At 36.6% G+C, this 25580-nt stretch overlaps 6 protein-coding genes across 9 annotated transcripts; 3 read left to right on the top strand and 3 right to left on the bottom strand.

Moving 5' to 3' along the window:
- The first annotated feature begins 1334 nt into the window (after nucleotides 1-1334).
- Nucleotides 1335-5652, top strand: LOC127864522 (uncharacterized). The gene is made up of 3 exons (XM_052404221.1): nucleotides 1335-1770; nucleotides 2565-5152; nucleotides 5464-5652. Exons 1-3 carry the CDS (start codon nucleotides 1335-1337, stop codon nucleotides 5650-5652), a joined length of 3213 nt encoding a protein of 1070 aa, XP_052260181.1.
- A 303-nt stretch (nucleotides 5653-5955) lies between these two features.
- LOC127864456 (uncharacterized) lies at nucleotides 5956-6594 on the top strand. The gene has a single exon (XM_052404098.1). It carries the CDS (start codon nucleotides 5956-5958, stop codon nucleotides 6592-6594), a length of 639 nt encoding a protein of 212 aa, XP_052260058.1.
- Nucleotides 6595-7303: 709 nt separating this feature from the next.
- LOC127874843 (uncharacterized) lies at nucleotides 7304-14496 on the bottom strand. Of its 3 annotated transcripts, none has more exons than XM_052419491.1 (4): nucleotides 14449-14496; nucleotides 11380-11582; nucleotides 10126-10420; nucleotides 7304-8205 (listed from the first exon to the last, which is right to left on the bottom strand). In XM_052419491.1, the coding sequence occupies exons 3-4, from the start codon at nucleotides 10372-10374 to the stop codon at nucleotides 7852-7854; spliced, it is 603 nt and encodes a 200-aa protein (XP_052275451.1). In that variant the 5' UTR covers nucleotides 10375-10420; nucleotides 11380-11582; nucleotides 14449-14496; the 3' UTR covers nucleotides 7304-7851. The 3 variants fall into 3 exon arrangements, 1 of the variants encoding a protein (XP_052275451.1); XR_008047131.1 differs by having other exon boundaries at nucleotides 7305-8223; XR_008047132.1 differs by lacking the exon at nucleotides 14449-14496 and adding an exon at nucleotides 13619-13738 and having other exon boundaries at nucleotides 7305-8223.
- A 1566-nt stretch (nucleotides 14497-16062) lies between these two features.
- Nucleotides 16063-20016, top strand: LOC127874814 (putative ATP-dependent DNA helicase Q1). The gene is made up of 4 exons (XM_052419451.1): nucleotides 16063-16130; nucleotides 16513-17403; nucleotides 17671-17812; nucleotides 18692-20016. Exons 1-4 carry the CDS (start codon nucleotides 16110-16112, stop codon nucleotides 18955-18957), a joined length of 1320 nt encoding a protein of 439 aa, XP_052275411.1. The 5' UTR covers nucleotides 16063-16109; the 3' UTR covers nucleotides 18958-20016.
- A 21-nt stretch (nucleotides 20017-20037) lies between these two features.
- Nucleotides 20038-21930, bottom strand: LOC127864386 (uncharacterized). Its single transcript, XM_052404057.1, has one exon. The coding sequence runs from the start codon at nucleotides 21928-21930 to the stop codon at nucleotides 20575-20577; it is 1356 nt and encodes a 451-aa protein (XP_052260017.1). The 3' UTR covers nucleotides 20038-20574.
- A 102-nt stretch (nucleotides 21931-22032) lies between these two features.
- Nucleotides 22033-24066, bottom strand: LOC127874833 (uncharacterized). Of its 2 annotated transcripts, none has more exons than XM_052419471.1 (4): nucleotides 23864-23981; nucleotides 23343-23534; nucleotides 22812-22968; nucleotides 22033-22484 (listed from the first exon to the last, which is right to left on the bottom strand). In XM_052419471.1, the coding sequence occupies exons 1-4, from the start codon at nucleotides 23921-23923 to the stop codon at nucleotides 22291-22293; spliced, it is 603 nt and encodes a 200-aa protein (XP_052275431.1). In that variant the 5' UTR covers nucleotides 23924-23981; the 3' UTR covers nucleotides 22033-22290. The 2 variants fall into 2 exon arrangements, with proteins under 2 accessions (XP_052275431.1, XP_052275439.1); XM_052419479.1 differs by lacking the exon at nucleotides 23864-23981 and adding an exon at nucleotides 23986-24066 and having other exon boundaries at nucleotides 22037-22484.
- Between the last annotated feature and the right edge of the window lie 1514 nt (nucleotides 24067-25580).

The following is a 25580-nucleotide window of genomic DNA, read 5'->3' as shown; positions in this document are numbered from 1 at the left end:
GATTTTGTTAGGAGTGATAACAGTAGATATTATCAAATGCTAAACATTGCCACTATTCAGTAGTTTTTTTGCAAAATACAACTTATTCTAGCCCTGTGTGATACATGTATAAGGATTATTTTCATCCATGTATTTTGCTACGGATTATTGCTTGGTGTGTTATTTTAAGTCAATTGATAAATCACATATTTAGCAATTTAGCTCTTTTTTAAATTAGGTAAAAAAAGCAACTTTCCTGTATCAATATGTGTATAATGCCCACTATCTTCATTCCGTTCAAGTATATGTGGTAACTTACTTTCATCATGAATTGCATAAGTCACAATTTTCAACAAGTGTTTTGTATCTATTGCCTTTCTCGGGGGATTCTTTACCACTGTAACTTATTTTCATGACGAATTGCATAACTCGCCATCTACAAGTGTTTTGTATCTTTTGCTTTTTATGTGGAAATCTTTACAAGTGAGCAACCAAAGAGTTTTACTTGTATCAAATAACCACGGCTAGTGTTCTTTCCTTATCAGTATGTCTGTTATTATTTGTGTTTGTTTAAATGTAAGATTTTATGAATGAAACAATGTTGAGGGATAAGTTTGAATTGTTTATTTGAGCCTAGCTCTTCTGAGAACAACTGGGATTTGTGTATGTGCGTAAAGTTTAGTGCCAGATTAGCCTGGGCAGTCTGCACTGGCTTATCAGGGGTGATACTTTCCGGGCTAATTTTTGATACAATTGAAGTGGAAAGTGCAGACTGCCCAGGCTCATCTGGGACGACACTTTTCACACATGCATATTGCCCAGGCTCATCTGGGACGACACTTTTCACACATGCATTTAGACCCGTTATCCCAGAGCTGGACTCTTAAATCATATATTGTTATTTGTATAGGGTGTAAAAACATTGGTATGTATGGCTTATGGTATAGAGCTGGGCTCTTAAATCATATATTGTTATTTGTATAGGGTGTACACACATTGGTATATATGGCTTATGGTATAGAGCTGGGCTCTTTAATCATATATTGTTATTTGTATAGGGTGTAACAACATTGGTATGTATGGCTTATGGTATAGAGCTGGGCTCTTAAATCATATATTGTTATTTGTATAGGGTGTTGTCGTGAATATTATATGAGATTTTAGACGTAACGTTGATTGGCGGTTGCCGCGAATGAGCACGTTATTATTATTATTATTTTGACGTCATATAGATTTGTATTGTTGTTGACGGGCAGTTGAATTAAAGGATCGAACCTGAACAGTCGTGTTTTGCATATCAACTCAAAGTACACCATTATACCTTCGTGAAATTGGTGCCGTGAACAAACAGTAAAATGCCGACGACAATAGAGAAGTTACAAGGCCAGCGGCTAGGTTTGAAAAATATTATTGACCGTTTCGTCAGTAAAATAGAAGAAACGAGCGATGAAGACGATGACATTCAGTTTCAAGCGCTTATCGAGAAATTAGAAGAAAAAGTGGCATGTCTGCTAGTCCACAATGATAAAATTCTCTCGCTCACCGACGCCGACGCTGCGCCAGACGAGATGGTCGAGGCAGAAGAGTATACCTTCGACGTAGAGGTCAAACTACGAAGATACAAGCAGCGTCTACAGCGGCCTAACATTGGCATCACAGACGCCGCCGATTTATTATCGCATGCATCCGGTTCCGGTAGTCAGCAGGCATCCGCTCCACTACCACCCAACAACCAACGCAGGGTGAACACCAATTCGTCAAACAACAGCGGCCAGTCAGAGCCCGAGATAAGTACATCTAGTACTCATAAATTGCCAAAATTAATACTTCCACGATTTGACGGTGATATATTGCAATGGCAATCGTTCTGGGATTCATTCGAATCGTCAATCCATTGCAATGTCAACTTGACTGATGTGCAGAAATTCAATTATTTGAAAGCACAGTTGGAGGGTACAGCCGCCATGACTATTGAAGGATTTGCACTCACGAATGCAAATTACACGCGCGCAGTCGAATTGTTACGTGAAAGGTATGGTCAACATTGCAAAATTGTTCATGCAAACATGCAAGCGTTATTGAAATTGCCATCACCAACTTCCACAGTCGCGAGTTTGAGAGGGTTTTACGACCGCATGGAAACGTATATCCGGGGTCTTGAGTCGCTAGGACAACATCAAGATATGTACGGTAGCCTATTGGTGCCATGCCGATGGATATACGTAAAAATCTCGCCCGCGTAAACGAGAATAATGACTGGTTTTTGCAAGATCTGCGACGAGCGATTAACTAGGAAATCAACATTCTTGAGATCGGCACCGGAAGTTCCTATGCGTTGCCGGAAGTTAGCGACTACAACTCAACAGCATTGTTTCATGCAAGTGCGAATGGTAAGAAGACTTCATTCACTATTAGCAACAAGTTTGGCAAAAGGAATACACAAAATTATTCTAGAACATGTGCATTTTGTGATCAAGAACATTTAAGTTGCGAATGTAAAAACTTTCCTGACACTGCTGCCCGAATGAATGTTGTGAAACAGAAACAGCTTTGTTTTAACTGCTTGGGTAAACACCGAATTACAGAATGCAAGTTAAACGGACGCTGTCAAAACTGCCACCGGAAGCATCACACTTCTATCTGTAAGGAGCTACAAAGAAAACCGGAAGTTGAATTGCCGCAATCGGAAGCCGCCGTATTCTTCTCGTCTTCAAAGAGGTCGAACGCAGACGTTGTATTAAAGACCGCAATTGCCACTGTATCGTCGTCTAACACTACAACGGATGCCGCCATATTATTCGACGAGGGCGCACAGCGATCCTTTATCACCAGAAAGCTTGCTGACGATCTTCAACTAGAGAGTGATGGAATAGAGACACTGAGCCTGACGGGATTCGGAGGAAGTAATAACAGAAGATTACAGCAACTAGAACGCACGACAGTGTACATAGTATCGAAGAAAAAGAAAATACCTGTTAGTGTGCTCATTGTCCCCACTATTGCGGCTCCCATCAACTGTGGGTATCTTAGATCGACTGCGGAACTTCGGGGATTGAAGTTGGCTCATCCCGTTACAGGTGACACGTTATTTCACATTTCATTACTCGTTGGAGCTGACCACTATTGGGATATGGTCGAAGATCATGTTGTTCGAGGGAACGGGCCGACCGCCGTTAAGTCTAAGATTGGTTATTTACTGTCCGGTCCGATGCCCTCCACGTATTATGTGCCAGCTGATAAGCACATCTTGAATGTACTTGCATCGCGCGCCCCAGAAGACAGCATATTAGAACGTTTCTGGAGTCTTGAGAGCATGGGTATCTCACCTTGTGAACCTGACCGGAAGTCTGTCGAGTACCTAAAGCAATACCAAGAGACATCTATTGAGTACGACAACGGAAGGTACCATGCCAAACTACCATGGAAGCAAGATCACCCTGCTCTACCAACAAACCACAGTATAACTTTGAAGAGAACTGTTGGGACTATTCAGAGGTTGCGCAACGAACCGGAAGTGCTTCGGGCATATGGTGACATCATAGCAGAACAGGAAAGACGTGGCTTTATCGAGCGGGTACCACTTGGTCAAGAGTCAGCTGAACAAGTGCACTACATCCCTCATCACCCAGTGGAAAAAGAATCATCAACGACACCCATACGCATCGTCTACGATTGTAGCTGCCGTCAGTCACGTGATTCACCAAGCTTGAACGACTGCCTGGAATCAATGCCACCGGAATTGAACGAGCTTACGTCGATTCTTGTTCGTTTTCGGTTGAATCCGTACGCTGTCTCCACAGATATAGAAAAGGCTTTTCTACACGTCGGGCTACACGAAAAGGATCGTGACATGACGAGGTTTTTCTGGCTTGAAAATCCGTTAGATCCAGATAGTCGACTAGTGACATACAGATTCAAAGTAGTGTTGTTTGGTGCAACCTGTTCGCCATTTATTTTGAATGCAACCTTACTGAAACATCTCAGAAAGAATATGAATGTAAACGCTGCACACGTCATTGAACGGGACTTGTACGTAGACAACGTAATTTCCAGCTTTAAGTGCGAAAAGGATTTACTTGAATACTTCACAGAGGCAAGACAATTGATGTCCACAGCTGGGATGAATTTAAGGTCATGGATATCAAACAGCGCATGTCTGAGAACAGCCGCGGAAAACGAAAACGTTCCGGATACTTGTGACGTCACCAAGGTGCTCGGGCTGAGATGGGATCCCAAGTTAGACACAATAAACTTCGTAGACAAACAGATACCAATTTTAGAAAAAGTTACAAAGAGAACGGTTTTAAAATTTTCATCACAAATATATGACCCGCTTGGACTTTTGAGTCCAGTTACAGTCCGAGCGAAAATTCTCTTACAAGAAATGTGGAAACAGAAATATGACTGGGACACGCCTCTTCCGTCCAGTTTACATGCAACATGGTCAGAAATCGCCACAGATCTCAACACTGTTGTTCGAGAGACGTCACTGCGCCGACAGCTCATACAATCTGTTGAAGGAACTGGAAGTGATGTGAAACCGGAAATGCACGTCTTCGTAGATGCAAGTAACAAGGCGTATGGCGCAGCGGTATATATCTGCAACAGAAATGAGTCAAGATTGGTGATAGCGAAAAGCAGAGTCACTCCTGTTAAATCACTATCGCTTCCACAGTTAGAATTGATGGCTGCTTTGATCGGAGCGAGACTAGCTACCAACATTCAATTTTCCCTGCACACGACGCATATCACGTTTTGGTCTGACAGCCAGATAGTCCTTCATTGGCTCTCCACAACGAATAAATTGAAGAAATTTGTAGCCAACAGAGTGTCCGAAATAAACACGTTGACCAATACAAACACTTGGAAATATTGTCCAACACACGACAACCCCGCAGACCTGCTGACACGTGGGGTATCAGCAAACGTCTTCATGAAGAGCAGCATTTGGCAAACGGGGCCCGAGTGGATCACAGACACGAGGAGGTGGCCTATATGGGAGACGGAACCGCTACTTGTCAACACTATTTTAGATGAACACGCCGGAACAGAGATGGTGCCGAGTCACGTGATACATACAGATATATCTACCGGGTCTCTACTTAACCTTCAGAGCGTTATCAACATTTCTGACTACAGTTCCTACCGAAGACTCCTGCGCGTGACAGCTCTTGTACAAAGATTTGTCAAAAATTGCAAACTTCCACACAAAGAACGAATTTACGGAACAGTAAATGCAAATGAACTCCGATGTGCTGAAAAACTGTTACTTCGGCATTGTCAAGCCACAGAATACAATGATGAAAAAATAAGTTTGAAATCACGAATGTGTCGCATCCCGCTTGTGAAACAACTTCGTCTGTTTATCGACAGTGACGACATTATTCGATGTGGTGGAAGAATTAATAACGCTCCACTATCGGAGATGACGAAGTTCCCGATATTGTTACCGAAAAAACACCACATCACACGGTTGATTGTCAGAGATGCGCACATCACACATCTGCATTCGGGTGTCAACGCAACTGTGACACATATACGACAGAAGTATTGGATTCCAGCGATAAGACAGTGTGTGCAGACAGTCGTCCGGAAGTGCGTCACTTGCCGCAGAGTAGTTGGAGGAGCCTTCAGAGTCCCCGAGCCGCCGCCATTACCGAAGATGAGAGTTGAAGACACGCCGCCCTTTACAGTAACGGGGGTAGATTTCACGGGCGCTCTTTACGTAAAGCAGACAAACGGAAGTGAAACAAAAGCATTCCTTTGTCTTTTCACTTGTGCTATTACTCGAGCCGTCCATCTCGAAGTTGTCACCGATCTAACAAAGGAATCGTTTTATGCGCATTTAGAAGATTTGTTAACCGGAAGTCACTGCCGAAATTAATAATCTCCGACAATGCTACCACGTTTGTAGCAGCGTCTAACCATTTGAAGACGCTAATGGAGTCTACATCAGTCCAAGAAACATTGAGCGGTATGGGAATAGAGTGGCGTTTCATTCCACAACGCGCCCCATGGTACGGGGGATGGTGGGAGCGACTTATTGGTTTAACGAAAGTCGCTCTGAAAAAAGTACTTGGCCGAGCATACGTCACACTTGAGTCTCTACAGACAATCGTCACAGAAATCGAGGCTGTACTTAACGATCGGCCATTGACATATGCATCAACAGATCTTAACGACCCCGCGCCCATAACGCCGTCACAGCTGTTATACGGTCGCCGAGTTACAACGCTGCCTCACGATGAAGTCACAGTCGATGCCGGGAGTACTGTCGCTGCAGCCGACCATGCTGCATTTAACCGCATGGCAAGGCGACGTGAGCTGCTCATACAACAGTTCTACAGACGCTGGAAGACTGAGTACCTGACGTCACTCCGCGAGCACCACCGAATGTCTGGTTCCAACACGCAGACGATCAACACCGGGGACGTGGTGCAGATCCATGATGATGGCCCTAGATGTCGATGGAAACTTGCCGTGGTCGTCGATGTTGTAACCGGAAGGGACGGACATGTTCGCGCGGCCAAAGTGCGAACCAGTAATGGACTGTATACCCTAAGGCCAATAGCAAAACTTTATCCACTGGAAGTGAAAAGTGCCAATGGAAACTGATGGACAATCATGATATTGTTGTGATGGACTGTTTTTAAATATTTAAGCATTTTGTTATGATTATTATATTCGTATACTTATGTGAAAACTCTGTTTTATCATTTTGCGGCCCCCAGTATGTCGTGAATATTATATGAGATTTTAGACGTAACGTTGATTGGCGGTTGCCGCGAATGAGCACGTTATTATTATTATTATTTTGACGTCATATAGATTTGTATTGTTGTTGACGGGCAGTTGAATTAAAGGATCGAACCTGAACAGTCGTGTTTTGCATATCAACTCAAAGTACACCATTATACCTTCGTGAAATTTAATTTAATCATATATTGTTATTTGTATAGGGTGTAACAACATTGGTATGTATGGCTTATGGTATAGAGCTGGGCTCTTAAATCATATATTGTTATTTGCATAGGGTGTAAAAACATTGGTATGTATGGCTTATGGTATAGAGCTGGGCTCTTAAATCATATATTGTTATTTGTATAGGGTGTTAAAACATTGGTATGTATGGCTTATGGTATAGAGCTGGGCTCTTAAATCACATATTGTTTTTTGTATAGGGTGTAAAAACATTGGTATGTATGGCTTATGGTATAGAGCTGGACTCTTAAATCACATATTGTTTTTTTGTATAGGGTGTAAACAAAATTGGTATAGGGAAAGATATTATGGTACATAATAAGTTATAAATATATATTTGGTACCAAAATCTCGTTTTGCAGATATACTTAATATGCTGTTTTTATAGTATAAATATTATATGTGTGTCATGTCATATTTGTTCATTGTATATATTGTTACAAAATCAAATAAATTGTTTTGTTTGTAGGGATCCAAAAAAACAACACACGACTGTGTGTTCAGAGATGTGTTCTGATATAGGTGGCCGTAGGCTAACCCTCTGTCCATCATCATGTCTGTCTGTCAGTTCGTAGGTCCGTCCACAAATTTATCCACACAATTTGTCTGACGGGGAGGGCTTTAAACTAAAATGGCTTGACAACAAAGCTGATAAATATTTGTTCTTAATATGTTTAATGCATACATGATTTAACTTTGTGTTTGAAGTGGGAAATGATTCAATATGTTAAAAGTTAGTATTATCAATACATGTATTCTATTCCTAAGTATTCAAAACAAACAAAAACTTCGACAACAAAAGGGAAGCGTTTTTTTGTCATAAATGAATGTGGATGTTTGAATTTAAATGGCGTTTATGTAAGTATTCCACTTGAATGTGTACTAATCGAGTCACTGTTGGTACATGCTAGTGTACATATCCCAAGGAACCTTAATTAACATAACGACATAGTCACATAGTTTAAGTTTCCCGCGCACTGCGTTATCAGCAGACGCCGCTATCACGGCCTGTGCGTTAACAACCTCTATGTAGTTTCTATAGGCCGCGGTTTCGCAGCTAGTGACGTCATCGTGCTGGTAAAACACCAGCCGGTACGTGTCCACCAGAAGTCCCGACTGTGTAGCTTTTGACACATCCGCTGTAGTACGAAATTCGACGACCCAGCGGGATTCGACACCTGGTCGCGATGACCGGATATCGAGGGGATCGAACTGGATACTTCGCACCGGAACGTTGAGTTGAGTCTGTAATAGGTAATGCACCTGTTCGTGATTTTATTAGTAGTGGTTGTAGTAGGGGTAGTAGTCATAGCAGCAACAGCAGCAATAGCGGTAGACGCAGTAATAGTAGTATTACTGGATATACCAGAGACGTAGATAATGTTATCTACGTCTCTGGATATACTGAGTGTTGTAGTAGATGCATTTTTTTATTTAATTTTCCTCATAATTATTATTAGAAGTAATACTAGCAGCAGCAACAGTGGTTATTGCAGTTATTTCTATCGTAGACAGAATTATATTCTCTTACGCAAGATGAAATTTTTAAAACTGAACTCCACATATAAACGCTACAAATCGGTATAAAGTAAGAACATGTCAACCTAGATTATAAAACTCCAAACGTTCGGAGCGTTAGGATCGCGCGCTACTTTCGTACGCCTTCATTCCTTATTTACTTTCATTTTTAAACCCTTTTTTCTATCGTATACAGAATTCTTTTCTTCTAATCAAGATGTAGTTTTAAAAACCGAACTCCATTAATAAACGCTACAAATCGGTATAAAGTACTAACATGTAAACCGTAAATCTAGATTCTAAAACGGTATGATATTTGCAAAAGTTTAAGTTATAACTCGCTGCCCAAATCAGAAAAAAACTTTATATATATATTTATATATCTGAAAGCTACGAAACGTAGGCTCTCTAATGATATATGGGTACATCCAAATGTATAACCTTGGCGCTTCGATGTGCGCTAATCGATAGCTACCACTCAAGTGACTAAGTTACGACACGGTTAAACGCGCGGGGGTAAAACATAAAATGTTTATTTTTTTGTGTTTAACGCGCTATAAATCCATTAATAACAACGTACATATAATAAAAGTTATATTTTTTGAAAGAGGAATTAATAAACAACGAGATAACGTTTAAACCAATAAAATCGGATGGTTAGTTTTTGCATACAATTTAATTTACTACAGTAAGGGTCAAATACTCGATTCAACTCCTGTCAATATACGATCCGTGGTTAGTACATATGTAATTTATAATTATACAATTATTATTTTACTCGTTATGAAGGATATAATTTAATAAAGGTGCGTCTTTGCAATTTAAATACATTTTATGATTTGTGTCACTTATGCTCGATTGGTCATTGTCGACTCGGGTACTACTTAACTGTACGCCGGGTACGCTTAAGTATACTTAAATGTACCCCGGATACGGGAATTCCAACGCTAAATTGATCGTTGTCGGCTATATTTTTAATATTAATAATGTTCATATTTATGTCAATATTCTGAAAAATAGCCACTATATTATCGATACTCCTGCCTTAAAGACATGTTAAGTTTTTCTTCAAAGTTAATTTTGTTTAGTATTCCGTAGCGCGTTTTACGACGTCGGATTTAAAGGGATCTTTTCACGCTTTGGTAAATTGACAAAATTGAAAAAAGTTGTTTCAGATTCGTAAGTTTTCGTTTTAGTTATGATATTTGTGAGGAAACAGTAATACTGAACATTAACCATGCTCTAATATAGCCATTATATGCATCTTATGACGATTTTAAAACCTAAAAATTATAAAGCGTTGCAACGCGAAACGATTGAATAATTTGGAGAGTTCTGTTTTTGTCGTTAAATTTTGTGAAACTACGAATATTGCTTATATGACGTATAAAATACGTCGACGATGTGTACTCGGCGGAATAGCTCAGTAGGCTAAAGCGTTTTTACTTCAGGACTCTGGCAGGACTTCAGTGGTCACTGTTTCGAAACCTGCTCCGGGCAATGTTCTTTTCCTTTTTTTAATTTTTTTTCTTGATTTTTTACTGGAGCTTTTACGATCCAATGTTTACATTTATCAATATAAAGCATTTAATGAATAAGTTAAAAAATGCCAAAATCTGTGAAAAGGCCCCTTTAACCATTTATTACCTTCGAGTGGGGCACGTTTGCGTTGTTCCGGAAACTGAAAACTGCGGTGTTCGGACGACTGGGTGGTGTGTCACTGCGCATGTGCAGACTCGGGGCGATCTGGTCGATGTTGTCACTGCGCATGTGCAGACTTGGGGCGGTCCGGTCGATGTTGTCACTGTGCATGTGCAGACTTGGGGCGATCCGGTCAATGTTGTCACTGCGCCTGTGCAAACTTGGGGCGATCCGGTCGATGTTGTCACTGCGCATGACATTGGCGTCCGGGCAAGCTAGATCGTCCGGCGTTGCCGCGTCACTGAAACCAAGACGGCTGGACCGGCTTAAGCGGCAGAAAACAGGGGCGGACATTTGTCAAAATGAGGCAAACATATTACATGGAAAAGCGTGACGAAAACACTGCGTTAATTTCAAATACTTGCGTTGTAAGTGAAAAATAATGTTATGCATTTCCTTTAATAGGTAAAGTTACTTAAAACAATTGTCACAACTAGCTCGTGCCCTCAGCTTTCAAAACATTATCATGCACGTGAAACTCGTGTTTTGAGTACAAAATCGATGCAGATAAAACGAAGTGTTCAAAAAACGACTATTAACATGAGTTTATCATTTATTATTATTGAACTAACAAGGCGTCGTCGTTAACAGGGGTCGCCATTTTTCATATAATAACGCTTGTTTAAGGTAATTACTATCTGCTACATTTGCTATTCATTTAGAACTGATTTAATTTAAGCATTGCATCTATTTTGTTTGACGAATATACATAAAATTGTTAATTTTATTTAAAAAAAATTAATTAAATATAAATTTTATAGAATATATGTTAATTGGCCTGTATAACGGTTTAGAATTTTTCGGCTGTTTTTTTTTGTGTTTAGCAAATCCAATCCGCTTTAATGGAAATTTGTGTAATAGGAAGCGTCATCTTAACGAAAATCCAGTTAAGGCGGAAAGCGCTTTCCCTGCTTAGCCTGTGCGAACTGTACAGGTAAATCTGGAATGACACTTAAGGCGAATGCATTAAGCCTAGAATTCCCAGAACGAGCATTTTAAAATTTCATCGGGGATGGGAAAAGGGGAAGATTGTTTTTGTGCAGTGCTATTTCCAATATAGCGCCCGATGGATAGAAAAGTAATCTAAACATGCAGGCTGGCACCTGAGAGCGAACAAACGATAAACAAACACCCTAAAGAATACCGTGTGAAAGATTTATAGCGAACATCAATCATTTACTTATGACACGTGATACTTACATCTAAGGATCAAAAGCGCCCCATGCCGCTATTCCGCTAGGTGCGTCCGGTTTCTGTGGGCTCTCCTTCCGGGATCGCGGTGCATGCGTACTACAGGCGCGGTGGCAGGTGGCATCATACACGCAGTCCGGGTCCAACAAGAGGGTACTGGGCCGGAAACCAAGGGCGAGTAACTTCTGGTATTGGAAAGGACTGACTGGCTGCTAAAATATGATAAGTCAGCTAATTGCGCATGGTCGAAGCGGATAGTTCACCAAAACAAAGTTTTTTTGTTTAATTAAGAAAATCGCGATAAAGAAGAAAATGTCTGAGAAGTGATTGTGAAAAACTTTTTATTGCACTTCTTTAGGAAATATATTTGTATAGCAATGTGAAATTTGTTATAATAAACATGTCACTATTGTCTCCATTAATTGCATTTTTGCGCTGAAAATTATAATACCTTTATTCGTAATTCAGTTTAGTGTTTGCATAGTTCGCTCAAGCAAATGGGACAAATCCTACATACTGACATATTAAAGTAATCGCATCAGTTATATACTTTTTGCTGATCGAAAACTGCTTCGAGCTTGTCGTAAATTTAATAATTGTGAGCGTGTTGATATATATTAGTTGCAGACAATCACCTATAACGAATCGCAAAAATGTTGACTACAACCGTACGTTTTGTACTTGTTGAAAGAAAACAAATAAGTGAACGAAAATAATTATGGATCAAAATGACGTCATCGCATGCTGTTGTTTTTATTAGAAGGACAATGTGTTGATCGGAGACATGATCGTAACCAGTGAAATATTTGATGCTCGAAACCAGTAACATGTCTGAACAGAAACATGTCGAGTCTGTCTAAATTACAAGGCATGCACCGATGTCTTAAGGGGAACGGAGAAGCTGGCATACGACTAAATTCAGTGTTATAATTCAAAAGCTTTGTGTAATCCAAAGATTCGTCATAACAGACTTGTAAAATGTGTCCCATCTAAACGAACCAGCAAAATGATTGAGGGCATATTTATTAAAATTAAGAAATTTCCTTAGGTTTCAAAAGTTGCCTTGGTAATTTCTTATCAAATTTTGTAAGCGAACAAGTGACTTATCGGTGTTTAAATGACAGCGTGTAGAATGTGAACTATTTGTAGTGACGGACAGGGCTCTGAATCGCCCAGTACGCTTGATTTACCTCCCTAGAAAAAAGTTTGATTCCTGATTAATGCATTTTTAAATATTTCCAATATAATTGTTAAAATTTTAGCATATAAAAATGATTAAAATAATAAGTTTTGGTAGTAGACACGTTTAATAACAGTTAACATAAATACGATAATCCTTCATTCAAATAATGTAACCTGTATTCAAGCAGTTCGTGGCTATATATTAACTTGCATTCTTGCATTTCATAGCAAACTGTTTAGATATTTTCGAATAATACAATTACATTTACAAGCAAAAACTATGATCGTAAGACTTTTGGACTAAATATATTTACTAGTCATTTATTTTATTAATGATTAGTTGTAAACATTCAAAATTTCATAAATGGTTCCGTGTTTACATTATATTATTGTGTAACGTAACAATACTTTGCGATGGCGATCTATTCTGACATTCATATGTTATTATTTGATTTACAATGAAGTATAACAAATTTTACGTGAGCAAAATCGAGCTAAGTGAAAAAAAATGAGGCGCACTTTTTGAAAATGGGGACTAATGAATATGCTGCGTATAGTGTAATCTCAGATGTGGACTTCACAGGCTAATCAGGGACGACTCTTTCCGCTGTTGTGCAAGTTTTTGTTTAAAAAAGAAAATCCAGTTTAAGCGGCAGGTGTTGTGTCTGATAAGCCAGTGCTGACAGTCTTATCTGGGACAAAACTTTACGCACATGCATTAAGCGCCGTTTTCCTAGAGCGATGGTCAGATATTTATATTCAGTGGAAAAAAAACACAATAAAGGCAACATGTTTCTATCAACAACCTTCGACTACACATTTAGACTTTTCTAACGCATCACTTAATCATATCAATATAGCTCCCTTATTTTTGAACAGCTTGTGTTGAAATTTGGACCAAGAATAATTCTACACATATCTGATAATTCCTGAACATTAGATTGAAATTGATAAAACAACAAAATATAAAACTTTACAAATTAAAAACGCCACTTCAAAAGTCAAATTCGCAAACTCGTACAACATTAAATAATACCAATGTAAAAAGTGAAACGCATAAACTTACACGTCTTAATAACTGACCGGCTTGCAACATGCCGATTGAACAGTTTCGCTTCTGAATATCCATACGAGCCATATTGTTTTTCTTTCATTACTGTTATGTTTCCCTTGTGTAAAAACTTGCCTAGAATTATGAAATTGAAATTAAATTGGAATAACATGTGTATCGTCTTTTACTACAATTGATGATTTTTCTAACGCAAGACTTTTTAAAACTAACATTTCTCAGTAATGAGTTAATATTTTTTATTTAAGATTGCGCATGTGATCATTTAACTACAATATGTGCTAGCTAACGATAAACTCATTCATCCGTGACGATCAGACGCTTATGCAAGTGGGAAAGGTAGCGTGTAAAATACAAAGTGCGCGATTGCGCTCCTGAATATTCATACGAGCTATATTGTTTTGTAAATTAATTGTATGTTTCCCTTATGTGAGAACCCACCTGAAATAATTAAATTGAACTAAAAATAGAATTAGATCGCGTTTCAACATTTCCACGTGCAAAAATATGGAATTACACCTAGTCCACGTGCTAAAGCTCGTCACGAATGAATGATTTTATCGTGAGCTTGCATGGAGTGTAGTCAAATGATCTTATGTAAAATTTAAATAAATGTCTTTACTCATAACTGAGATATTCAAGTTTGAAAAGTGATGCGTTAGAAAAGTCCCCAAGTATACCTGAGACTGATAAATCTCTTGACAAATCTGCATTTATTACGTCATTTTCGGTATATATTTATGTTCGTGATGATTTCTTTTCGTCCACATATATGCTTTGAAACATTGTTTTCCTTACAATGAATACATAACTGAATAATTACTAACCCATGCGAAAGCGGCCCTCTTTGATAAAACATGCCCAACTTTGTTTCCAGGACGTTCTACGTCATTGACGTATATAACAACAACGTTATTGAACCCAATTACGTTACATTGTTTTGAAAAGACATAATAATTACAAATCCACCTATATGATTATATGTTATTTCAGGAATTCAATACGAATTAAAACAATATCTCACGAGTACGTTATTTTAGGTAAGTATTCATCATAAGTGACGTTTTTTGTGGGCTAAATATTAAATTGCACCTCAAATTAGCCGTTAAGTTTTTTATAAGACAGAGTCTATTGGGGGTATATTTGAGCCTCGTTTGGAGGCTAACTTTCCTCCTTAATTGGATTTTTGCTCAAAAGAGACTTCATTTAAAAGAAAAATACCATTGAAACGGAAGCCCGCACGTACTAACACGGGGCGATACTGGAAGCACGTGCATTGTGTCCAGTTGTCCCAGTTTTGTATGTTTCATTTGTGTGTGTGTTAAGAATTGGTTTACATACAGCGTCAGCTCGTAAACACAATAAACATAAGCGTTGAAAAAGAAATTGTTAATGGAAATTGTTAATGGAACAAAATGCGAACAATTCGCATAGGAAATCGGAAAATAAATGACGATTTGGTATAGTTCTGTATTTGTAGCATATATCCTTTCTAGTACTTTCTTCATAATGCCGTTGCATTAAATCGGTATGTTGCATGTTCCGCACGTCCCAAACTTTTTTTGAAAACGGCCATTAAAATTGCGCCGCGCTGTAGGAAAACGGGGCTTAATGCATGTGCGTAAAGTTTCGTTCTAGACAATCCCGAAAGGCTAATCACAGACCGACTGCACAGGCTAATCTGGGACGTCGCTTTACGCACTTGAATCAAGACCAGTTTTTCCAGAGCGAGGCAAATTTCAACATACACCGATTTCAATATGAATAGCAGGTATCACGGAACGCGAGTATCGACGATGTAAATACACGACAAATGTGGCGTAATAAAAACCTACCCAGAAAAAAGAACGGACGGTTCGCAATTTTGCAGTCACCATTTAATTAAACATACCTATACATGTATTATAATATTAAAGGGGCCTTTTCACGTTTTGGTAATGTGACAAATACAAAAAAATGGTTTCAGATACGCAAATGTTCGTTGTAGTTATGATATTTGTGAGGAAACGGTAATACTGAACATTTAACAGGCTCTAAAAATCCAATATTTGAATCTTTTGACGGTTTACAAACCTGAAAATAATAAAGCGTTGCAACGCGAAACGATTTACTATTTTGGATAGTTCTGTTGTTGTCGTTATATTGTGTGGCACTACGAGGATTGCTATATGAAGTATAAAATACATTATTCATTTTATCAGCACGGATTGCCGAGTGGTCTAAGCCTTAGACTTTTACTCATTGTGTCAGTGGTTCGAGCCTTGTTGAGGGTTACTTTTTTCTTTTTCTTTTTTAAATTTTATTCTTGTTTTTTATTGCAGCTTTTTAGATCCAATGTTTAAATTGATAAATATAAAGCATTTAATGATGAACTTAAATACATGCCAAAATCTGTGAAAAGGTCCCTTTAAATTTCATTTCAGTTGAGATCGACTTAGTCTGGATTACCTGCCCCTTTGTATACAAAGAGTCAGGCACAGACGAAGTAATGGCGGACGCGATGGAAATAGTAAGTTAAATAGCAAATATTAAAAGGTGGTTCGTTTTGAAAGTATTTATTTCCCGATCAGTATTATAATTAATTATTTCAATGGTATGAATCATTTTCACGGAACGATTGATTTTGTATGAGATATTTCATTCTTCATAAGTTGAATAGTTTTCGGATAAATTAATGGAAAATGTAATTTCGGATAATACACAAGAGGAAGAAAATGACATGTGCGGGACTAAAACCTGTGATCATCATTATTCTATTATGACTACCGACTGAGCTTAAATCGAGATGCTTGTAATTTTCCATGGTGGGATAATAATCCTGTGTAACAAAGGTCTAATATTTTACTATTTAGACTAGCCCTGACACTACACTTCTTTCTTCTTTTTTTCAGGTTATAAACAGCCAGTCAATTACAGATGCTTTGCAGAAATATTGTTCAGAATTCCAAACTAATATATCAGAGCTCAAACCACTACAGTTTAAAGCAGTACAAACATTATTATCAAAAAAAGACTGCATCTGTGCTCTACCCACTGGTTATGGCAAATCATTAATTTACGAAATTTTACCTTTTATTGTTCCAAAATGTATTGTGATTGTTATTGTGCCTTTAAATGCCATAATAGAACAGCAAATACTGAAACTCTATGGACAATCTTTTTCTATGTCTATGAGTATAGACACTGTTGACTTATCAATTACCAAATATTTTTTCTTTCATCCAGAGACTGTTTTAAACTCTCTTGAAGTGAACAAACTATTTCGCTCTGTTAAATTTCAAGATTATAACAAGTTTCTTGTAATCGACGAGGCTCATTGTGTTATTGAATGGGGCGGAGAATTTAGGAAGGACTTTAAAAGAATATACCAACTGAAGTCTCTTGTAAGTTGCCCAATTCTTGCTTTGTCAGCAACAATAACAAAAGCAGGTCAAACTGAAATTGCAAAATGTCTGCATTTGACTAACTATGAAGTTGTAAGTGCTAGCCCTGCAAAAGACAACATTAAGATGGTCGTTATGAATCGTCCTAGTCCAAACTCCAAAGGGAATACCTCATTTACACCATATGACTATATATTTGTACCGGTTTTGCAACAACTGAAGAGTGAGATTGATAATTTTGAAATAACTATTGTATATTGTAAGACAATTAATTGGATTGGTTATGGATATGAACTTGCAAAGCAAATACTTGGTGATGAATTCTACTCAGGAAAACCATCGGAGAAAACTGCAAGAGTCATGATGTACCATTCATCTATGGAAGGCTCTGATGGGAAGGTACGATGTTGTATTATTAGGTTTACAAAAATACAGTCAGTAATATGAAAATCAATCATAGTATAAAATTGCATTATTTTGTTTTTCTAAATTGCCCAATTTACATATTTTAAATATGTAGTTTCAGTAAATATGACACTAGTTTAATTGTTACTTGTCAGAAACTATTTAGTAAGGTTGATGTTTTATTATGAATGGATCTAGTTTTATCTTTGAGCCATCAACATGCAAAGTATTTATATGTTGTTTCTTTTCAATAATTTTCAGTTGAAGAAACATATTGTTGAGACGTTACAGACTGAAAGGTCTACGATCCGACTGATAATTGCATCTGTGGCTCTAGGCATGGGTGCAGATTTGAGGCATGTTAAGAGGGTGATTCATGCTGGACCTCCTACTTCCTTAGAAAGTAAGTTTAGGTATTTAAAGATAGTAAACAATTTCAAAAAAGTTTATTTCATAGATATTTATCAACATTGAAATGCTTTGAGTATTATACCAAAAGTAGTGTAACGAACACAGCATTCAACAACATTGGTCATAATGTTAGCATAATTAAGCTCCAATATTAGATATAAAAGTCAACAAAACAATTTGAAGTTTGAGCAATGAGCACAGAATTGAGCATTGAGCACAAACAAGTTAATAAAGTTTTGATCTGCTGATGCAAACAAACTGACCTCAGTACTGACCCAAGCTTAAATGATTTTATTTTGTGTTTTAAGTTCTATTCTGTGCTCTCAGCTCAAACATAACACATAATGTCACATATAATCCTAATTTTTTCTGGAGCTGTTTATTACCTTTTAACAAAGTTTTCCTAAAACTAGAAACAATTTTCCTAATATTTTTACCAAAATGTACAATTGTAAACCAATGAATATCTTGAAAATCTTCATATATAGTGTTTTTCCCAGGAGGGCGAAGGGCCATGTTGCAGTAAATTCAAAAAGGGTATTTTAACGCGCCGTTTATGCAAAAAAAGGCAAAGATACGCGTGGTTCCTTTTAAGCTATGAAAATACTGTTATATATAATTACTTATCAATGATAACGGCTATGGGTATACTTGTATAGGTTATTTTTACTTATCAATTATAATGTGATTACAACATTTATCATTAAGTTGAAGACAAATAAGGTCATAAGGCAATAAAGATCTTATCGATAAGGGCGCGTGGCGAGTTCTGCCTTTGAATAGGGTGGCGTTCCGGGAGGGCGGCATGGCACATCGCCACGCTAAGAGGGCCTGGGAAAAACACTAATATATACACACATTATATTTGCAGCTTATATACAAGAGATCGGCAGAGCAGGAAGAAGCCATGATGATGCCCTGGCCATTCTCTTCTTTAACAAATCAGACATTGCATCTGAACATATGACCAGAGAAATGAAGGACTATTGTGTAAACTCAACTATCTGCCGAAGAAGTTTAGTTAACCAGTATTTTGGTTTTGAAACTCAGGAAGTCAAACAGTTTTCAATTTGTTGTGATTTGTGCAATAATGAACTGGGGATAGAATATGATTTTAGTAAACTGTCAGCTAACTAAAAGCATACATAGCTTAGTTTTCTTAAACTTCACCATGACTCGTAAGCACTATTTTTTATAATTTTTATTACAATTACTGTTGCTGGTTACACCATCCCCTTAAAATAGGGTTGGTTAGTTGGCAACTGTTTTTATTTTTATTTTTGGATGATAAAATTGTATTTTATGATTGTACTGCTTAACAAGATATTTTGTAGAATCATTTGATATCTTATCCTCTCACCTAATTTATTTAATGCCCTTTTGAAATCTGGTGTTTTTCCTAACTGTTGGATGGAAGGTAAGGTTTTTCCTCTCCACAAAAAAAAATGTTAATAATGTAAATAATTACTGAGGGATAGTTTTGAATAGCTCACTAAACTTCTTCGGCAGATAGTTGAGTTTTCCAAAATATGTACGGGCATATTTTTAGGCAACAAGTAGTAGATGTTTTTAATCAATCTTGGTTCAATAGTGTATCTGCAACTCATTCTTAACATTCATATTGCCATTTTTAACAACATATAAAGTTATATTCTTATTTAGACTTTGTTACAAAAAAGTATAGTATTTGTATCAAATTTAAACCATGTTTTTTATTTGTTTCATATTGCAAAGTATTATCTGTTTAACATGTAGCGTGACATTTTATTTTTTAAACTATAAATCATAAGATTGTTATTTTTTTATTGATTTCATTGCTAACACATAGTTAAATCTTGTTATTTATGCATAATATGTCTTTGAATTTTTGTTTAAATAGCAGCGAGTATAGTATATTTGTTTTAACTTTTTCATTGTTAAAGCATAAGCTTAAATCTTGTAAATGAATTTTTTAAAGTAATTTACCGGTTCTATATGAATAGGACCTTCTTGAAACATTTAAGTACATTTATTATTTTATATACACTTTGTGTGTATTTATTGTTAAGTATTGATTCGTGATATACACTATCTGCATCATTTACTTTTTTTTCTTCACTGTAAAGATTGAAGTCTTAAATTTGGCTTAATCTGTTCTGCAAAAAATAATAGTTTTATTAAAAATAAGATTTGTTGATTAATTGAATTTTCACATCTTTTTAGGAAAGTCTGTCCTCGAATATTTTAGATATCTTAAATATATTTGATTAGGTTGATTTTTTTATCATTTATGTTTGATGAAAATTTATATATTCTATGTTGACTTAATGCAAATGTTAGTAATGAAAGTGCGTATGGGTGAAAATGTGTGAGAATGGTACGGGAGTTTCGTGATTTATGATTATAAATTAACATTTGATTATAACGATATACCATGTAGTATAAGTTACCTAATAAAGGTCTGTTCTGTTCTTAATTGTGCTTCTATGCTTATTTTACTTAAAAAAAAATCAAATATACCTTAAAAAGAACTTATTTATAAATAATTGACTTTTGACATATTTAAAGAAAGTGTCAATCAAAAAGATTGGGTGGGAATAGAAAAAAGAGGGTCAATCTGGTGACCAGAAACAAGATTGTTTTTTTCGGCCTTATGGGAAACAGTTTCTGTAATAAAAAATCCTTGTCTATAAAAATGTTTGTAAAATTTAAACATTCTATGTAATTTGAATAAAGAGTTCAGAACTATTAAGCATAACAATGTTACCATATTGCTTAACGTCCAATTTCATAATAAAACTTAATTTGGTTCTGAGAAATCCATTTGTGCAGTTCTTCCGTGTTAATCTTCTTTACCGGATTTTTGGGACAGTGCTTCATTGAAGCAATTTGTCTTCCACACACATGCTGAAATGGCCTCACTTTTCTCAGGTCTTTAATAATTGCCTTTTCATCTTCAACAGATGACAACACTTTGTGCTTTTGAGCACGATGAACAACTTTTGTTTGTTCATCAAAGTTGTCACAGATTTTCTTCATACCATAAAATGCACAACTTCGTTTCCGCACTGAAGACTCGGACTTGTTAGAACACATCGCTTTCAGATGACCTTTTGTCAATCTAACCAGGTGTTCCATTTCTAAATCAGCTGGACTGTTTGTATCAAGTTTCCCCCCAGTATTAACAAACATTCCATACAAACTAGAATATGCCTGACTCTCACTTAACAAAGCAAATTGCTGACACAATAAACGAAGAATTTCAAGAGCATACTTCGATCTGGTGTTATGTCCTTTTAAGATGACCATAAGTATTTTCAGGACTGCCAGTAATCTATCTCTGTCTGGGTATTTTACCACATCATTCAATTCCATGAACAGAACACCTAGTTGTAGAACAAGGTTCGCATAGTCAGATGCTTTGTCACAGTATCCATGGTCCAAGTCACTATCAAGTTTACAAGCATCGAGAATTTTTTCTGTAACTGGTTGAACTACTTCCAATAGCCAAGAGGAGACTGAGTCATCATCATTCGGCAGATGAATATCAGGAACAGTATTGTAGTCATTAATGCCAAATTGCTCACATGCTGCCTCAATTATGTACGATTTGATAAAAGATACTGCCAGCTCTTTGCAATGATTATAATGGTTTTTAACGTCATTACCATCAGCATCTGTTCGAAGCAGACGAATCTTTTGTGCATGGAGTGTGAAGGGCTCTGTGTTTGTTGTATTATAGAGTTGTTGATAAAACAAAGTGAGAACAGACATCTGTAAATGGAAAAGCTCAAATGTAATTGGTGTCAAATGGTGAAATCTCTCCATTTCAGTAAGTGCTGCTGCTCTTAAGCGCTTAGCTCCTGAAAATCTTTCTCGAGTGAGTTGGTCTCCACCAATGTGCACCTCCATTGCTTCAACATTTGCCTGGTTGCAAACAGATATTACAAGATTTTCATAGGAGTCTAGTATTTCTACCACATCTGAATATTTCTGTTCATTTTTCGACATCACTGGGAGAGGAATGACTTGATTTTTTCTTCTAAACTCTGGAAAGTTAGCAAACTCGCCTAGAATTGGTTTGTTTGCCGTTTCTTTTGCGAACTTCATCCAGGGGAAGAACTCTGTCATGACTCGTGAAATCAGCTGGGAGATATTCTTCTTCAGTATTTGAATATCAAATTTATAAAGATATTGGATACAAATTTCAAAGTCTGGGACAATTATTTTTAATAGTGCAATTTTCACAATTATGAGAATGAGCTTCTGATAAAATATGGTAATGGTAATTAAAGACTATTAATCAAACAAGGCAGTATAAAGTTATAATATAAGCAGCTTTCAGTTAAAACAGAAATAAAAATTTAACGGGTTCAAAAACAGCCTTTAAACAATGCATTTTTGAGAAAATAATTGGGTGAACAATGACTTCACCACTTGGGTGGGTAACTGATTTCCTAGCTGTATATTGTTTTAGACAATATCATCAAATTAACTTTCAGAATTAAATTTTACTTGCCTTTGCTTATTATTAAAAGACAAATCAGTCTGGGTTCCCACATTGTTTCCTTTTGTCTCTGACAGCGGCGTAAAATCCACAAAGTCTTCATTAACAGAAGTACACATGGTGCTGTTACATGTACCAGAAAGATTTAACCGCCAGGCTGCCATCTTGCAGGACTTCCCTATATAAAGCAAATGAGATGAGTACACAGTAATTAAGTCTGCAATGAAACAAAGACCATACCTACTATAACTACATCAAATAATAACCTTTAACAATAACTGCTTTACTGCACAAATGAACCACAGTCAACAGATACTGGGGCCTGGCCTAGTCATTAAAGACATATGTACAGCTTATGACATATAGTAATGACAGTTTTCTAAATTCAATTTAATAAGCATGATTCATATGACATTATATCATACATAAATTAAAAATTGAGTGCCATGCCAGCAAAATAAGGAAAATATACTAATGTTATCACTGTTTAAGAATCATTATTTACCTGTTCTGTTTTTTCCACCAAACATGTTGTTCATTGCAATTGCGCAGTTGTTCCAGAAACTGTTTTCTGACTCGCCATCTTTTCGTAATGTCTGACTGTATTCTCTCAGAAAGGATGTCTCATCAAGGGACCATTTGTTGTGTCTGGTTTTTTCATCCTAGATCAGCGATGAAACATGAAAAGTTGAGTGTGTAATGGCAAAGATGAAAAAATGATTGATGGGCTTTTGCTTAAATAGTTTATATGAATGAAGAGTGGTTTATTTGATCTTTGAATTAAAATTTTAGCCCATGTCCTAATGCAAAGAACTTAATATTAATGGCATAAATAAAATAAATAAACAACAAGACAGTGTTCTAATAAGCAAGCCTATGTTAAAAGATAGTATATTTACCAAATGATGGTACTTAATAAGTTATATTTTGTGTGTTTAACAAATTTTACAATTGGTTGAAGAGATTTCACAATTATAAAAATACAATTGAATTATTATAGAAAAGAAAGTAGTACTAGAAAGTGAAAAATAATCACCAGTTCAATCCTTTTAGGTTCATGTGTAGGTGTTTGTCCTGTGGGAGTTGACACTGCCCTCTTGCTTCCTCGTTTCGGAGGGGTACTTGAGTCTTTGGGGGCACAGGAACTGTATATGTGATCTGGGCCAGACCTACTCCCGATCACTTGAAACCCAGACACTCTCTCCCCTTTTATATAAGTATGATCCATCTGAAATATGATTTATGAATTAATAAAATAACTTAGTCTTGAAAACCATGAACCATTTTTAATGGAGTTTAGAAAAGATTTTTAGAAGCATTTTTGTTAATCTGGGAAAAGCAGGTCTGAAATTCGACTGTGGTTAAACTGGAAAAAGGCCTGAATACATAAAGATGCAATGTTAATCAAAGATAACCACACCGCAATGCATTCATATTTGTCACACTACTCAAACATACGTCAGAAATACAGTATGTTACAAACTTACTCAGACATCCGAAATAACACTATCTGTGTACTTGTCCGAAACATACTCAGGTTATGGAACATTAATTAACTCTTATATGCGGAAGAACTCGAAAAAAAGGAAGAACGTTTACAGAATGAAATATATGCATCTCGATTGAAAAATGAATGAGAGCCCGACGAACCACTTTTTAAAAATATTTGGTTAACTTACTATTATCATCGCGTCGGCCATTATTCCGCTCATGCCAGACTTCTATTTGTTTACAATAGAAGCTGGGCACCAGACCAAGATCGACTCAACTTGCCGTCTCGACTTAAATATTATTACTTGTTAAAGATGTAAGCAACGTTCTTCAAAAGGAGGTTAATTTATAACATTTTGCGGGAAATCGTCTACCAATCTAACAATCAAATAAACAGTTTCCAGATGAAAAGGTAACATTCTCTTACTTTTCTAATTGATAAAACTACTAGTGGGTTGATTCGGTACACAAATACGCGTTCAATTGACTGACGGCTTCGTATACGTTTAATTTATGTTTGAGGTTATTTTACACTAAATCAAATGCCAATGCTGCCATAGAGACCCATAATGAAACCGCCAAATGTTATAGCATTTTTCCCTTCTTTGCTTTATTTTAGATTGTGCAAGCCTAGTTTTAATTTAAATATGAACATGGCTTCTTTTGGACATTGGAATAAAAAATATATGTCTTGCAACTTCTAAGAAAATCTCATTTACCCGAACGCAAGCACCCCCAGGTTTTTGCAGTGAGATTTCAACAAAAGCACAGTACTAACAGGGAACTATACAAACAAAGGGATTAGCAACCTCGCGATATCCCGTTACAGCACGCAAAATAAACCGTTGCGCGGGATTTGATAATCTCGATCGATTGGTCCCTGTGTAGCGATAATGCGGCTACACAATATCGATTGCGAGGGATTTTGCTTATTAAGCGGGTTACGTTTTTTCGGATTCAAATTATATTATCTTAAATAAACAAGTACCTATTAGTTCAATTGTTGCGTTGTTGATCTAAATCTCAATCATTAATTAGTCTAATTATTACGCAGTATGTCGAACGGTGACCCAGTTATCGGACCCTTTGCTGAATATTAATTACCCGTTGTTTCACCAGGGTTAAATTGCCATTGTTTATCGCAAGTATGTGCATGTACAAAAGACCGGTCTTTTAATATAATTAAAATGTTACCATGTTTTGTTTTAAATAGCAACATAATCAAGACATGTTAAGTTCAAACAACTAATATGATTATAGGTGCTACCTAATTTACGGGCAAAAGCTTTTTAAGTTTTTTTGATAACTATGTATTTTTAATAAATATATTGACATGATTGTGTTCAAAATATTATAATTGTTGCAATAATTAAGTAATGCATCCAAAAAAAATCAATCTTAAAACAAGTTACATGTTCCAAGCTTAAAGATCTAGCATCTTATATTTTTTTGTTTTCTAGCCACAGGAATTTATAGCTGGTTCGGTGTCTGTGGTATAGTGGATGGGGTGTCTGCTAATTGGCTTAGTCACTGGGAGGTCTCTGTATTGATCTCTTAAGTGGGAGCATTCTTTAGATAACCCTAAAGACATACTATGGCGTACCATTTGGGTTGAAAGTCAAGAAGACCTACAAGTTAAAAAGAGAAATGTACGTCAAAGTACAATAATTGTACGTCAACATAAATATAAAATACACTTCGAAGTATATATTTGTACGTCAAAGTACAATTTGTACTTCGACATACATGTTTGTACTTTGACGTACACATTTTTTGAACAGCC

Source organism: Dreissena polymorpha, chromosome 1, assembly GCF_020536995.1.
Source record: "Dreissena polymorpha isolate Duluth1 chromosome 1, UMN_Dpol_1.0, whole genome shotgun sequence".
NCBI classification, from domain to species: domain Eukaryota; kingdom Metazoa; phylum Mollusca; class Bivalvia; order Myida; family Dreissenidae; genus Dreissena; species Dreissena polymorpha.
This window is presented reverse-complemented; position numbering and strand designations above follow the sequence as displayed.